At 31.7% G+C, this 17,120-nt stretch overlaps 1 protein-coding gene across 5 annotated transcripts in view; it reads right to left on the bottom strand.

The window, feature by feature from the left end:
• ATP8B4 (ATPase phospholipid transporting 8B4 (putative)) overlaps positions 1–17,120 on the bottom strand; it is a 192,893-nt gene that overhangs the window by 60,437 nt on the left and 115,336 nt on the right. For 4 of the 5 annotated variants that reach the window (XM_039889078.1, XM_039889077.1, XM_039889080.1 and 1 more), the window contains 3 exons: positions 15,496–15,704; positions 8,498–8,544; positions 3,358–3,523 (listed from right to left, as the gene is read on the bottom strand). In XM_039889078.1, coding sequence (XP_039745012.1) covers positions 3,358–3,523; positions 8,498–8,544; positions 15,496–15,704 — 422 coding nt within the window. The remainder of the gene's footprint in view (positions 1–3,357; positions 3,524–8,497; positions 8,545–15,495; positions 15,705–17,120) is intronic. The other variant, XM_039889079.1, reaches the window with a different exon arrangement.

Genomic DNA, 17,120 nt, shown 5'->3' with positions numbered 1-17,120 from the left:
AGAAATAAAGAGATCAATATACATTGATAGAAGTTTTGATTTAAGGAACACGCAACTCTAAACTAACATCTAACTAATAACATGAACTTAAATCCTATAAAGCAAACACTGACAAAACTACAAATAAAGACAGATTAATGCACCACTATAGTTGATGATTTTAATGTACACTCATTACCTGAGAAATCAAATAGTCAAAATAATCCACTGAGATAGAAGATTGAATACTATTAATGAACATTATGTAATGGATGTATTTAGAACCCAGTACTCAATAACTGTATAAACACTTTCATGTCAAGCACACATGAAGCATTTATGGAAATTGAATACATACCAGACCATAAAGCAAGCCTCAACAAATTATAAAAGATTGACATAATAAGATAATAAGAAAAAAATCCTAAATTTTTATCACTTTAATTACCATCTGTTAAAATAGGAAAAAAATCCTATCGAAGCACTTGTATTTTCCACTTTCCTACTTCTGAAATTTCATCCTGGCAAAGGGAATGAGAATATCAACTTCCCCAAATGACTAATCCATGAAACAAATAGCACACGTTTAAAAGCAACACCTGTGACTATAAGTTATACAATCATTATAGTTTTAAGTTTGTTAGATTTGGGTTTTGTTCTTTTGTAACTAATATTTACATGAGAAAAATTTATATTTTTCAATATACTTTAAGATACATGGATTTAAGCTACCTAACCTATAAATAAAGCTTTAAAAGGAGAGCAAATGTAATTTCCCTTTACTCAGTGATGTAAATCTTCACTTGGAATTTGATATCTCAAAGTAAAAGACAGAAGTTGTAATGTTGAATGTAAATATATGGTGAAAGGATACTTACATTTACCTTGCTGCACTTCAAAATAACTTTATACAGCAGAAGAGAGATATTAGCAAATATCCACTGGAATGCATAAAATTTAAGACTGATAGTACTAAACGTTAGTAAGAATGTGAAGGTACTGGAATTCTCATACAATAAATGGTAGAAATGTAAAATAATACAACCATTTTCGGAAATTGTTGGGCAGGTTCTTATAAAATTAAGCATATCGTCACTATGACTTGTCAATTTCCATTAAGTATATACCAAATATATACCAAATACAAATTTTTAAAAATATTTTTAAAGACATAAAAATGTTTATGGAAACTTTACTCATAAAACTCAAAGCTAGAAATAACTGAAATATACATGAACGGAGAATTGGAAAGGAAAAAAATGTGATATATTCAAACAATGGCATATTACTCAGCATTAAAAAAGAATGAACTATTATTAATTGATACGACAATATGAATGAATGACAAAAACATTACATTGTGTAAAGGAAATTGGACATAAAAGAATACATATTGTATGATTCCATTTATATGAAGTACAAGAACAGGCAAAACTCCTCTTTGATGATAAAAATCAGGGCAGTAGTTGGTTGGGTAGGGGTTGGTGATGTGGACTGGAAAGGAGTATGAGTAATCTCTCTGGAGTGATGGAATAGATTTATACCTTGATTGGGATGGTGTTTACATGGATGTAGGTAATTGTCAAAACTCATCAAACAATACACTTAAGATCTATATATTTTATTGAATTTAGCTATATCACATTATGAAAAAAAAATTTAAGTGATATTAGAAAAGAATGAATATTATCAGTAAACTAGAAATTTGAAAAATATCTGAAAGATAAAAAGTAGATTTGATCAATGAAGAAATAAGGAAGAACACAGTTCAAAGCATTTGCAAAAGAAAATGAATACAGAGCTAATAGCAACCCCCAAAGATTTGTCGCTCTGAGAAACAACAAAAAAAAAACAGAAGTGGTCTTGGTGGATCATTTGTAAAATTAGTTGAAAAATTCCACTCAGCAATCCTGGACCATTTGGGCTCCTCCTCCTGCCAGCTTACTCTGAAAAGCAGGCTGCAGTGATATTTGCTCACAGGATAAAACCTTAAAAATGTTCTTTAACACAAAGTATACAATCCACCTAAAAACACCTTGAAGATTTGAGTGCTGGGGCTGGAAATCAAAGCTGAGAAGCTCCTGAAGTAGCTTCGGAATTCCACAAGGATAAGAGAAAGAAAATGAGTGAAAGGAACTCAAAGACTCTGATATCGTCCAGGCCAGATTTTCAGTACAATTCTCTCTCAAATGGAAGTTCTGGCACAGACTCCTAGCACTAGATCTGAAAAAGTAAGAGAGTTAACCCCAGGTTGCATATAGATTGCAGGAGGGAGGAACCTCACACCTAAAAGATAAGCTGTATATTTGCCTCTCCCCCACAATCCTGGCAGACAGGCCATTTTAATCAGAACCTATATTAACCAAGAGACAAACAGGGATTCTCAAACGCAAATAAGAACAGGCAACCACAAATCACCAAACATTTGAAAACTGTGAAAGCTAGACACAGAACTCAAATAACAACATTCCATGAAATGATACATAATAGAGAAAACAGAAGAAATTTTCAAATTAAGTGTAATTAATATCTTTGAAGAGATCTAAAATAGAACATTAAAATAAAAACAGATTGCATTTAAAATAAAGGTTTTAGAAATGAAAAATCTCAAAGACAGAAATAAAAGAAACTTACTTAAAGGTATTGTGATATCCTCAAATGAAAATACAACAAATTATTATTGGCATTTGTATTATAAAGATAAATTTAGTAGAATTTTGTGAATCCTCACAGCAATTAAAATCAGAGGAATGGGTTAATCTAGCATCACCAACAACAAAACTGTGGCTTGAATATGGTCCCAACAAGGAAATAAAAGAATTTAGAAAGAGAGTGAGAGAGAGAGAGCAAACATTTATAAGTGTCAAATGTATGTATTCACATGTACATATATACATATATCACACACATATGTACATGTATATATACAATATCTATATATTTCACTTCTGAGTTGAAATTATTTAAGTGGTAACTTTTAGTCAATAGTTGGTAGCAATAAAAAATCTTATAAATGGAATAGATCGGGCTCAACTAGAAGAAGCAGCTGATTCATTATACTATTATCTACTTATCTCATTACTTCAATATTAAAATGGTCCATCTTACAAGTGTGAGGACTTGTTCATAAAGGAGAATAAATAAGAGCATTCTTCTGTCAGTGTAAATCTATCCCCATTACTGAGAAAATTCATTCTAAGTATATGCCTGATGGTTACCTGTTATCTATCATACGTGCATGTTAATGACGAGAGTTAAGCGGAAAATATTCAGGACATAAATAAATATAAGGACAAGCTAATCCAAATACTTTAAATAAAAATATCAGTTATAATTTTAAAAAACAAAGTTTACTACTCAGGTACACTATCCACTTACCTGCACTATTTTCCTCCGACATTACGGTGTGACAGAGAGCTAGTAACCTAAGGAATTCATGCACTTTGGGATCACCCAATTTAATGCATTCCATCAGATGGTGGTCAAAGAACTCAAATGTTCTATCTACTCGGAGGTTGACTGGGAAATCCACAGGCTCTTTTTTCTGTAGGAGAACAGCAACAAAAAGAACTATAGACCTCATTCCAACAATAATCTTTGAAAACACAAAAATATTTTCTCTAAGCGTTTTTAATGCTTATATGATTTTTCAGCCTCAAACATCTGACACTAAAACAGCTTTCTGTTTCCTCATTACTATTAAATATTCTCTCCTCACTTCAGAGCTATGACCCTTCCAAAAGCATATAGGGAAGAAAACTATCCAGTGGCTATAAAGATCCTCAAATGCTATTGCAACTTCAAAATATAAAGAAGCTCGGAAGACTAACTTTTTTCCAAAATCTACTCAGTGGCAAAATATGACCTGACCTGAACTTATCTTGGTAGCAATATCTGACCTGGAATGGTATGTGTCTAATTATAGACGTCTTTAGCTTACTTAGTGTGAATTAACAGTTTCTGATGCAAAAATATGAATGTGTTTGGCTACAGAACACTTTCTCAGATCTCACTGGAGATATTGCATAATATAATGACAGAATTAATATCGGGATCTTGAAGAGGTATTTGCACTCAAATGTTCATTATAGCATTACTCACAATAGCCTGAAGATAGAAGTAACATAAATGTTCACCAACAGATGAATGGATAAAGAATATGTGGTATACACATACAGTGGAATATTATTCAGTCATAAAAAAAGAAGGAAATCCTGTATAACACTACAACATGAATGAATCCTGAGGGCACAACCTTACGTTAAGCAAACCAGTCACAAAAGAATGAATATTGCATGATTCCACTTACATGAAGTATCTAAAGTAATAAAACTCACAGAAACAGAAAGTAGAATGGTAGTTTCCAGGGGCTTGGGAATGGGGGAAATGCGGAATTGCTGAATAGAGTTTTCAGTCATGCGATATAAAAAAGTTCTAGAAATCTGCTGTATAACATTGTGCTTCTTGCTAACAAAAGTAAACTGTACACTTAAAAATTTGTTGACTTAAAAAAAACCCAAGATGTAGGGTTCAATAATGAACAGAATAGTAGAAGATGATTTGATAGTAATTAAGATCCCTGTTAATTCACTGACTTCTGGAAAACACAAAAAGTACTTCTAAAAGTTGAGTACTCAAAGGACTAGTCCTGTGATAATGTCTTTGCAAAACTAATTGATGGGAAAATATTTTGACATACACATTGTCTTGGTGACCATAGAATAACATTTTAGATTATATCCAAATATATGGGAAGACCTGTATACAAGACACTCAGTTAGTTGTGTTTATCCCAGGATCATAGAGACTTATTTAATCACAGATTATTTTGTTCATGTAATAAATTTTGAAAACAACTACATTAGGAGCAAAATGATCAACTCACTAGTAAGGAGTAAATTACACGCTGACCTTAGACTTCTCTGAAACCCTCAGGTAAGAAACTGTGACTCAAAATGATTATAACCAGTCAAACTGTAATTCAAATAGAAAGTCAACATTTTTGAACAGGTATTTCTTAACCCTTCTTGAAACTGGAGGATGAACTTCAGCCAAATAAGGGATAACTAGAAAAACGATGGGAAATAGACTGGTTAGATGAGTCAGTGCTGAGCACTAAATCTTCTTTAATGGAAGAACTAAGTCTAAAATAAATAGAGAGATTAGTATGACAAAACAAAATGTATATATTATATACCTTGACCATGTAGAAAAGAGCCAAAAAAAATTGGGAAAAGATACTGATTTCCTCATTTTAACATTCAAAAGTCAGAAGATATTATTTAAAGATTAAAATTAACTAATAGAAATCCACATATATTTAATATTTTAAAGTGTCATTAATAAAAATAGAGAAATATGAGAGAAAGAAAAAAAATACAATAATCTCATCAAGTCCACATTAGGATATTGATAGACACTGCCATAAGAAAAACAGAATTAAGAGTATTATATAAACTCTTGAAAATATACAGTAGAAACACAATAAAATACTTCCCTAAATATTACAAGAAATGTACACACACAAAGAAAAGAGTCCATAGAGAGAAAGAATTATTAAAAAATTGTAGACATAAAATATAACCTAAAATATTATGATAGCACTAAGACAGATATAGCTCAAACTCATTTATTAAAAGATTGGAATGTAAAGCAAAATCCAACCCTATACTGTACACAAGAGACACACTTATAAGCAAAGTCATTTAGGAACATTGAAAATGAAAGGTAGACAAATGCAAATGAAAAGAAACCAGGAGTCATGATCTCAATATCAAATAAGGTTGAATTCAGGCCAAGAAGAGTTAAATGAGTCAAATATTAAATTGTGTAATTCATAATAAAAATGTAACCACTTTAAACATTAATGCACTCCCAAATAGCAAAACAAAACAAAAATTTCAGGCTATATAAAAGCAATATTTATAGAGAGATTATCAAAACACTTTAATTAATCTATTTAACCCAAACATGTAATATAAAGATAATAAAACAGAAGACCTAAATAATATAATTAATAAAGTAGAACTAAATGACATCTAGCTAATTTTGTATACTTGAAACATATAATCTTATTAACCCATGTTACTACAATAAATTGAATAAAATTTTTAAAAGTAAAAATAAAGGCATTTCTGTTAATTAAATAAATAAATAACATCTAGCTCATTTTATACTTTGAAAATAGAATATACATATGTTATCTTTTTAAAGACTCTAGAACATTGACAACAACCGATCATAGTACAAAGAAAACCCCAATAAAGTCCAAAAAGTAGAAATAATACAGACATATTATTTTATTAAATGTACAATAACATTAGAGAGAAAAAGCTCCCAACACTTGGAAATTTTAAAGTTCTTCCTTAAAAATTCAAGATTCAATATAGATACTCAAATTGATATAATAAAAATAAAGATACTTTAATAAATTACATACCAAAATTCATGTGATAAAACTAAAGCAGTGTTCAGGGAGAAATTAACAGCCATAAATATTTGTATAAAAAAAGGAAAAAATAAAAAAATTTTTAAGCATTTAAGTATGAAGTCAGGAAAATAATAACAAAAGAAACCTAAGGAATGAAGAAAGAAGGCATTAATAAAGATAAAAGCAGGACTTATTGATTAAAACACAAGAAAAACTACAGATAATAAATAAATTGAAAAGCTGTACTTTTTTGGGGAGAAAGGGGCAACTTTCGAACATATTCAAGAAAGAAAAAATAAATATAAGAAATTAGAAAAAGAAATAGCTACAGATACAGAGAAAATTAAAAGAATCGAAAGTGATCTCTTTGCTCAACTCTTTACAAATAAATCTGAAAATCCTATTCGATTGGAGAATATTTTAGAAAAATATAATTTTCCAATTGTTTCAGAAGAGGTAAAAATTCCAAACAGATAAATACTATAGAAAAGAAGCTGTGGTACATATATACAATGGAATATTACTCAGTCATAAGAAGCGATGAAATACTGCCATTTGCAACAATATGGATGGACCTTGAGATAATTGTGCTAAGTGAAATAAGCCAGACGGAAAAAGTTGAAAATAACATGATATCACTTATATGTGGAACATAAACCTAAAAGCAACGAGTGAACAGGACAAACAAACAAACAAATATTCATGGATATGGACAATAGACTAGTGGTTATCAGAGGTAGCGGGAAGGTGGGAGGGGAGAGGTAGATGGGCTAAAGGGAGTCAAATATGTGGTGACAGAAAGAAATCTAACTATGGGAGGTGAACACACAATGTAAATATATATATGCCTGACTGTTAAAATGTACAGCTGAAACATTGGTTTTGTTAACCAACGTCACCACAAAAAAAATAATAAATAAATTTTTTAAAAAAGAAAAAGAAAATAGAGAACATTATCGAAGGGCTACTGCCCCAACAATATCAGGTCCACATAATTTTACAGAACTTTATGAAAATTTTAACACAGAGATCATTTTGATATTATATGAACTGTGCTTTAGAATATTAAAATAAAGAAAAGGCATTCCGTTTCTAAAGCAAATAAAACATTGGTAGCAAAGCAAACATTACTCCCAAAATAAACAGTGAGGACAGATGTGTCTAATACCAATGCACATATCTAAACAAAGCATTAGCAAACAGAATCTAGTAGCTCAATGAGAAAATAATTTAACATAACAAGTGACATTTATTCCCAGAAACTGTAGATGGATGATAACCAATAGAAAAGAGGGTAAAAAATTATGAACCAAATGTTCAGAGAAAAGAAAATACAGTTAGCTATTAAAAATATGAAAAGATATTCAACCTCATTCACAATAACAGAAATTAAAATTAGAATTATTTTGATATACCATTTTCCACATAGTTTTGTCAGTGATCAAAAACTCTGATAAAACATTGTGTTGGTGAGGGTGAGGGAAAGCCAACACTCTTATACATTGCTTGTGGCAGATTAAATTGGTATAAATTCAAAAATCATAATTTGGCAATATTTATAAAATTACAAATGCATATATCTTTTGATTCAGCAATTTCATTTTTAAAAATAGAACCTTTTAGAGAGTATAAGACCCATGCAAAATAACATATGTACACACTGTTATTTTTGCTACATTTTCTTTACTAGCAAAATATTGGAAATATCCTGAATGCCCATTAGTTCTTCTTTACAGAACATCAATATAACAAAATACTATTTAATTATTAAAAAATTTAGGGAGCACTTTTTATTTTACTGGTCTAAAAACATCTCAAAGGTGCATTATTAGAAAGAAAGTTGAAAAACAATATGTATAATATGCTACCACCTACATAAAAAAATAGAGAAATGTAACAGTGGGAACTCTGTGGTTGGGGGACCTGGATAAGAAGAAATTTTACATCATATGAATCTATTTTTTTAATGTCATGCATAAGTATCTCAACTGGTCCTAGTGGAAATCAGTCCTCTAGGAATGCATCATTTTTAATAAGCATACACAATTTGAAATTAAAAGTAAGAATGAAATTTTATCACCTCCACACCTTAGTTATATCTGTCTTCTGAGCCAGGTCATCATGTACTTCACCTGCTAAAACAAAAATTGAGAATGAAAAATAAAGGAAATTGAAACTAGATTTAGACATTTAGTTTTAAGGAATATACTCATTCATTAAAGCACCGTTACTAGGTGTCATTATGAATTAAAATGTAGACTTTGTAGGAGTGTTTTCAAATTGTAACACTAGGCACTAGACTTATGGAGGATCACTTTGTAATTTATATAAATATCTAACCACTATGCTGTACATCTGAAACTAATATAATATTGCATGTCAACTATAACTGAAATAAATAAAAATTTTAAAAAATTGTTACCTTAGACATGGAAATTACCCCAGAGAGATACTCATATTTGCCCAAGATAGAACTAACATGCAGTATACATTTAAACAAAAAAACAAAACTTGGAATTACATTTTTCTGAAATTTTACTATTCTGTTGTTACATTATCTATGAAGTTTGCAAGAGGCAAACTTTGTCTTCTACTTTATCCCCAGTGTTGGGGAATCCAAAATTATATCTTAGAGAGACCAATTCTCATCAATGCAAGAACTTAGTGAGTACACCTTTGTCTATATTGGTGCAGGCCAGATATATCTGTGTAATGTCAAGGTCAAGTTAGCATGTAAACTTTAAACAATGTTAGTGCCTTCTGCAGTCAGAGAACATAGCCACTTATGTGCCAGATATTTAAAAATAACTTAGCATAAAGCCAATATGTGCTTATTATGGATATATTAGAAAATATGGGACATTTAAAGTAAAAATAAAAATCATTAACAGTCCCACCACCCAGAGATAACGAATATTTATAGAGTTGTTTTGGGGTAGACTGTGTGTGTGTCTGTGTGTGTACATTTATTCATCATACTGTTCATAAATTTCTGGTTCCTGCAGTTTCTCAACCACTTAAAATGTAGAATTTCTCCTGTCATTAAAAGTTCTTTGTGAATCTAATTTTAAACGATCATATGATAAGACATGCCGCATGATTTATTTTATCTTTTCCCTATCTAGAGGTTGTTAAAATTTTTGTAATTTTTGCTTGGCATTTGTAAGTTTAATACTATTTGCCAGGACTATATTTCTTGTAATAATTATAAGAGTTACTTGCATCAATCCTGTGCCAGGCACTTACATTATCAATAATCTTTATAACAAACTTGCCAGGTGAAGATTTTCATTCCTGTTCTGTGGATGAGTGAACTGAAGAACTGAGTTCAAAGTAACATGACTAAAATTTAAAAGGCCAACATACTAGATTTTTGAACCTAAGATACTGAGGGACACTTCGTAATGATAAAGGGAATCTTGCACTAGGAAGACATAACACTTATTAATATCTATGCTCCCAATCAGAGAACCCCGAGATATGTAAAGAACTAAAGGGAGAAACAGACCAAAACACTATCATAGTAAGGGACCTAAATACCCCACTGTCAGATATGGACAGATCATCCAAACAGAAAATCAACAAGGAAATAACATCCTTAAATGACACATTAGACCAAGTGAACATAATTGACATTTACAGAGCCTTCCATCCCAAAACAGCTGCTTATACATTCTTCTCTAGTGCACATGGAACATTCTCAAGAATCAACCATATACTGGGACACAGAGATAGCTCCAACAGATATAAGAGGGTTGAAATCATACCAACCATATTCTCTGATCATAATGCTTTGAAACTAGAGATAAACTGCAAAAAGAAATCAGGAAGAAACACAAATACATGGAGACTAAACAACATGCTACTGAAGAATAACCAAGTCAGAGAAGAAATAAAAAGAGAAATCAAGAGATACATAAAAAAAGAATGACAATGATACTACAACATATCAAAACTTTTCAGACATGGCAAAAGTAGTCATAAGAGGAAAGTTTATATCATTACAAGCCTATCTCCAAAAACAAGAACAAGCCTAAATAAACAACCTAACGCTTCATCTTTGAAAACTAGAAAAGGAAGAACAAATGAAGCCTAAGCAGAAGGAAAGAAATACTTAAAATCAGAGCAGAAATAAATGAAATGGAAAACAAAACAAAAAAAAAAATAGAAAAAATAAATACAACAAAGAGCTGACAAACCCCTAAAGAGAAAAGAGAAAGGACACAAATAAACAAAATCAGGGATGAAAAGGGAAATTACGACTGATATCGCAGAAATACAAAGGATCATACAAGAATACCATGAAAAAGCATATAACATCAAATTTAATAACCTAGAAGAAATGGACCAGTACTTAGAAAAATACAGTCTTCCTAGACTGAATTAAGAAGAACTGGAAAATTTAAATAGACTGATCAGCAGTATGGAAATTGAAACAATCATCAAATCCTACCAAAAAGTAAAAGTCCAGGACCAGATGGCTTCACCAGTGAATTCTACCAAACATTCGAAGAAAATTTAATACTATTCTCCTCAAACTCTTCCAAAAAATTGAAGAGGAGGCACTACTTCCCAACACTTTTTATGAGGCCAGCATTACTCTGATACCAAAACCTGGTAAAGATAACACAAAAAAAAACTGCAGACCAATATCTCTCATGAACACAGATGCAAAAATCCTAAAGAAGATACTAGCGAACCGAATATAGCAACACATTAAAAAGATTATATACCACATTCAAGTGGGCTTCATCCTAGGGGCACAGGGATAGTTCAACATATCCAAATCGATTAATGTGATACACCACATAAACAAATTAAAAAATAAGAATCATATGATCATATCAATAGATGCTTAAAAAGTTTTCAACAAGATACAGCATCCATTTATGATCAAAACACTTAACAAAATCGGTATAGAAGGAAAGTACCTTAACATAATAAAGGCCGTATATGATAAACCCTCAGCCAAAATTATACTTAATGGTGAAAAACTAAAAACCTTAAGTGTAAGGTCAGGAACAAGACAAGGCTGTCCACTATCGCCACTGTTATTCAATACAACATTGGAGGTCCTAGAGAGTACAATCAGGCAAGAGAAAGATATAAAATGCCTACAAATAGGAAATGAAGAAAAACTGTCACTATTTGTGGATGACATGATTCTCTATATAGAAAACCCTAAAGACTCCACAAGAACACTACTAGAAACAATAAGCAAATACAATAAAGTTTCTGGATACAAAATCAATGTTCAAAAATCCATAGCATTCCTATACTTTAATAATGAAGTGTCAGAAAAAGAGGTGGAAAAAATAATTCCTTTTGCAAATGCAAAAGGAATAAAAAGAATAAAAGGCCTAGGAATAAATCTGATGAAACATGTGAAGGACCTATATAATGAAAACTAGAAGACCTTATTAAAAAGAATCAAAGAAGATACAAAGAAATGGAAAGATATTCCGTGTTCTTGGATTGGAAGAATCAACATAGTTAAAGTGACCTTATTACCTAACGCATTATACAGATTTAATGCAAACCCCATCAAAATCTCATCAGCATTTTTTAAAGAAATAGAACAAAAAAATCATCAGATTCGTATGGTAGCACAAAAGACCTCAAACTGCCAAAGCCATCCTGAGAAAAAAGAATGAGGCTGGAGGCATCACTCTGCCCAACTTCAAATTATACTACAAAGCGACAGTAATCAAAACAGCATGGTATTGGCAGCAAAACAGACACACGGACCAGTGGAACAGAATCAAGAGTCCAGAAGTAAACCCATATTTATATGGGCAAATAATTTTTGACAAAGAAGCCAAAAACATACAGTGGAGATAGGAAAGCCTCGTCAATAAATGGTGCTGGGAAAACTGGAAAGCCACCTGCAAAAGAATGAAACTAGATTGTTTCATTCGATGAAGCCTAAAGTCAGCAGACTTTATAGTTGTCTATCACCTCACACCAAAATTAACTCAAAATGGATTAGGGACTTGAATATAAGACCTGAAACAGCATAGAAGAAAACATAGGAATGAAACTCAAGGACCTTGGACTTAAAGAAGATTTTATGAATTTGACCTCAAAGGCAAGGAAAGGAAAAGCAAAAATAAATGAATGGGACTACATCAAACTAAAAAGATTCTGCTCAGCAAAAGAAATCGCCAGCAAGGTAAAGAGATAAAAATCTGAATGAGAAAATATATTTGCAAGCAACGTCTCCTATAAGAGCCTAATATCCAAAATATACAAAGAACTCATACGACTCAATAACAACAACAACAAAAAACGATCCAATCAAAAAATAGGCAAAGGACCTGAACGAACACTTCTCCCTAGAGGACATACAAATGGCCAACAAATATATGAAAAGATGCTCAACATCGCTAGCTATTAGGGAAATGCAAATCAAAACCACAAATATATACCATCTCACATCTGTTAGAATAACTATAATCAACAGGAAAAATAATAAGTAATAACAAATGTTGGAGAGGATGCGGAGAAAAAGGAACCCTCATTCACTGCTAGTGGGACTGCAAATTGGTATAGCCACTATGGAAAACAGTATGGAGGTTCCTCAAAATACTAAGAATTGATCTACCATATGATCCAGTAATCCCTCTACTGGATATTTATCCCAAAGACTGAAAACCCATTTCCAAAAAGATATTTGCACACTGATGTTCATAGCAGCATTATTCACAATGGCCAGGACATGGAAGCAACCGAAGTGTCCTACAAGAGATGATTGGCTAAAGAAGTTGTGATACGAATATACAATGAAATATTACTCAGCCATAAGAAGAGAAGAAATACTGCCATTTGTGACAATACAGATGGCCCTCAAGATAATCATACTAAGCGAAATAAGCCAGACAGAAAAAGTTGAAACTAACATGATATCAGTAATGTGTGGAACATAAACCTAAAAGCAACAAAAGAACAAGACAAACAAACAAAGACTCATGGACATGGACTATAGACTAGTGGTTACCAGAGGGTAGGGGGTCCAGGAGGAGGGGAGAGGTAGACGGGGAAAAGGGGGTCAAATATGTGGTGACAGAAAGAAATTGAACTATGAGAAGTGAACACACAGTATAAATATATATATATATATATATATGCCTTACTGTTAAAGTGTACAGCTGAAACATTGGATTTCGTTAAACAATGTCACCATAAATAATTAATTAACTAATTAATAATTTTTTTTTAAAAATTAGAGTCCAGTGCAACATACGTGTTGATTTTAAGAGTTTCAAAAAAATATCGATTTTCTTTTCTTTTCGATATTCCCATAGACCAGGAATTTTAGCATAAAAATAAAATATTGGCATAAAATAAATAAATAAATAAATCTCAAACTCTCTGCAGTAATATTCTAGTCATTACTCCATATGCAGGAACTCTAATAAATGATAAAAACAAACCAAAACTGTGTCTTTGTGAAAAAATTGTCCCTTCAAAGAAAGCCCATTTTTAGGGTTGGCGATGGGAGTGAAGAAAAATTAAAGAGATCTAAGAAAATAATAATTCTGAGTCAGAAAATAGAAGATTTAGATAAATCAAAGTAGACTGTCAAAATTTCCCAAGGCCTGGATTTATGATATAAATAAGACCAACTTGTCTGAAAACAAGAAAAAGTGTTTCTGAAACATTCTGTGAGTGCTTTAGTAAGAGTATACTGTAAATGCATTATAAATTATTATGGCATATAAATTCAACATTTAAAGAAGTTATTTAAATATTTCAGTTACTCCTGCATTTTATAAAGGAAATTATACTATCATGGGATTTGTAAATTTGGAAATTTGCAAAGATCTCAGGATATATACTTTGTGAAAATCAAGAGCCATCTCTAAAAATAGTCCTGCGACAAAGATATCTACAAACATTATTTCCTAGAAGTGATATTATTATTATTATTATTAATATATTATAAATATGTGTAATGGCAAAATAAACCAAAAGGGCCCCCAGATCCAAGATATCTCCATTACTCTAAATTTTTCCCATTTAAACTACTCTTTGGATTAAGTCAGTATTTTTAGAAAGCCTTTGAAATAATGTCAAAAAAATCTTTTTAGGGAAAAGTTTTATTTTATTTACCAATCATTATGACAGTGATATAAAAAATACACATTCAAACTGAGGGCTTGTGGAAGTCCAGATGGAAAATCATCTGGTCCACTACCAGAGAAGGGAGAAAAATAAAGAAGAGGTGAGGAAACCAATGTGACCAGAGGTTGGGTTGGAAGAGAAGATCAAAAGGCAGGAGAGTATAAAAATAAACTTCTTATATTCTTAGTTTTGTTCAAGATCAAACCTTGCTTTAAATTATTTGGCAGCGTGTGAACTTTCCCATCAGAAGACAAATGGAAGCTTTTCTTCTCTTTCTTAAATTCCTTTTACTTCCTGAAGTTTCCGTATTGAGAAACTAGACCCTCAGAATCCAATAAAGTGAGATTAGAAATCCAGAGGAACCAAACAGAAACCTTCTGCAGAGTTTCCATGCTCTCAGCAGAAGGAACTGTCTGCTAAACAACCAAAGTCAGGGTGATAAGACTCCTATACAAATAGAATGCTTGAAAATCCAAATACAGAGCAGGTAACCTGACAAAAGTGTATAAACAGGAACTGGATATTGATGAAATAGCTTGTCTGTTCATTCAAAGTAGCCCTCTACGGTGTAAATTCTCAGGAATGAATAGTAAATTCTCACAAGCATAGGCACTAAAATCAATTCGAGGACTTTCTGGGATATGAGTCTATTAATTACCACAGAGCAGAATCACACAGTTGGAACACTAAATGGAACCTCAGATAGTATCAAATCTAAGCTCCTTCTCTACCCTCAAATGGTCACAAATCCAAAGTTTCATCTAAGTTATTCGGCATTCATCCAACAAATATTTAGTGAGTGTTTATTATGTACCAGAAACTATGTTATATGCTGGTGGTGCCCATATTAACAAGGAAGCTGGTGATGGTTTGGGGTTTTTAATTTAAAAAAATAATAATAATTGCTTATTTTTAAAGGACCATTAAGAATATCATTAAGAAAAAGCAGCTGTTTCCCTTACCGTAGATTCTCCCATTAATGGAACACTTTTTAAAAGTCATGATGTTTTGAGTGAGGGTGCCCGTTTTGTCAGAGAAAACATATTCAATTTGGCCCAGTTCCTCGTTGAGCGTGGTTGTCCGAGCTTCAGCAGGTGTTGCTTTCCCAGAGTAATACATCTTCCGATCCCAGTTTATAAAATAACTATGTCCCAGACGAATTACTTCCACACTTTCATCGATTAAAATGGAAAAAAAAAAACAAAAACCAAAACAAAACATTTCATCAGTTTCAAAACATCAAAGCTTTGCCAAATTAAGAAGTCTGCCAGTCTTCAGAGTTCAGAAGAAAAATTTGATGCTCAAACCCTAGGCCCAGTCACCTTTCAGAAGCATCTCAGCAGAGCCTGTTTATAAACAATCCTGTAATTTCTTTGCAGCACCATGGAACAATAGGCTGGCTTTGCATAAAGCCTTAGGGACTGTTCCATAGTTCTCTATTTACATTAAACAGGCCCAGCGGAGAAGATTTCTTACGTAGCATATAAATTGGCATCTCTCTTATCTCTTAGGAGAAACTGTTATTAAAGATGCTCGTCAGAGGTCTGATCTAAAAAAATGTGTTGCAGACTTACTTTCCAATACATTGTTTGATGTGGCTTCACTTTCCCAAAAGAGGTAGAAAGTAGTATCTCCATGAAGCACAGAGAAAACTATAATAGACATTGAATGAAAACAGGGGTGTGTTGTCATTATTACTCTGCCCAATTACCAGGACAAGAGCATTGTCTCGTGATCTGGTGGTGATTAATGACTTTCTAACTCTGGAAATGGAATTTCTGTAGCCGAAGGCATAAACTTTTTCGATCTTTGTCATACATAAGACCAAATCATTTTCCAAAAAGGTTATAGCAATGCTAGTTTTTACCATTAGATTATTAAAATTATTTGCCAAGTCGAATGCATTTTATTACTGTTTACTGCATTTCTTTTTTTATCGGAGAGTGGAACATTTTTTTCCAAATTTTATTGGCCAGTTGTATTTCTTCTCAGAATTATTTAATTGTGTTATTTGCCTATTTTATTTTTCCTATTCAGATATTTGTACATTTCTTATTTATTTTAAGAACTGTATATAATATATACATATTACATATATAATTTATTTAAATATGCCACCTAACTTATCATTTGCCTTTTAATTTTGTTTTCACTATTTTTGGCTACAGAAGTTTCTTCTTTGTAATTGATCATTATCCATAGTTTATAGTTCCTGTTTACAGATTCTGTTCAGGGAGTTTTGCTTATATAGGCCTTCCCTATGCTGAGATTATGTATAAGGATATCTATATTATTTTTCTAGTTCTTTATTGATTTTTTCTACATTTAATTCTTTATCACAATTAGAATTTCTTGAAGTATGATATACATATGAAGAGCTAATTTTAATTTTTATCAGCAAAAAGTTTTTCATCATTATTTGTTGAACAATGAATTCTTTCCCCTATTGTGTTGGGCTGCTTCATGTCACACATGAGATATTTTCCTCACTAGAATCTATTTTAGGGACTTTAATTTTGTTCCTCAATATGTCACTTAATGCATCTCTTAATTTCACTATGTAGCTTTAGAAAATTTGGCAATACCT

The sequence above is a fragment of the Pteropus medius genome, unplaced genomic scaffold, assembly GCF_902729225.1.
Source record: "Pteropus medius unplaced genomic scaffold, Ma_sr-lr_union100, whole genome shotgun sequence".
NCBI lineage: Eukaryota > Metazoa > Chordata > Mammalia > Chiroptera > Pteropodidae > Pteropus > Pteropus medius.
This window is presented reverse-complemented; position numbering and strand designations above follow the sequence as displayed.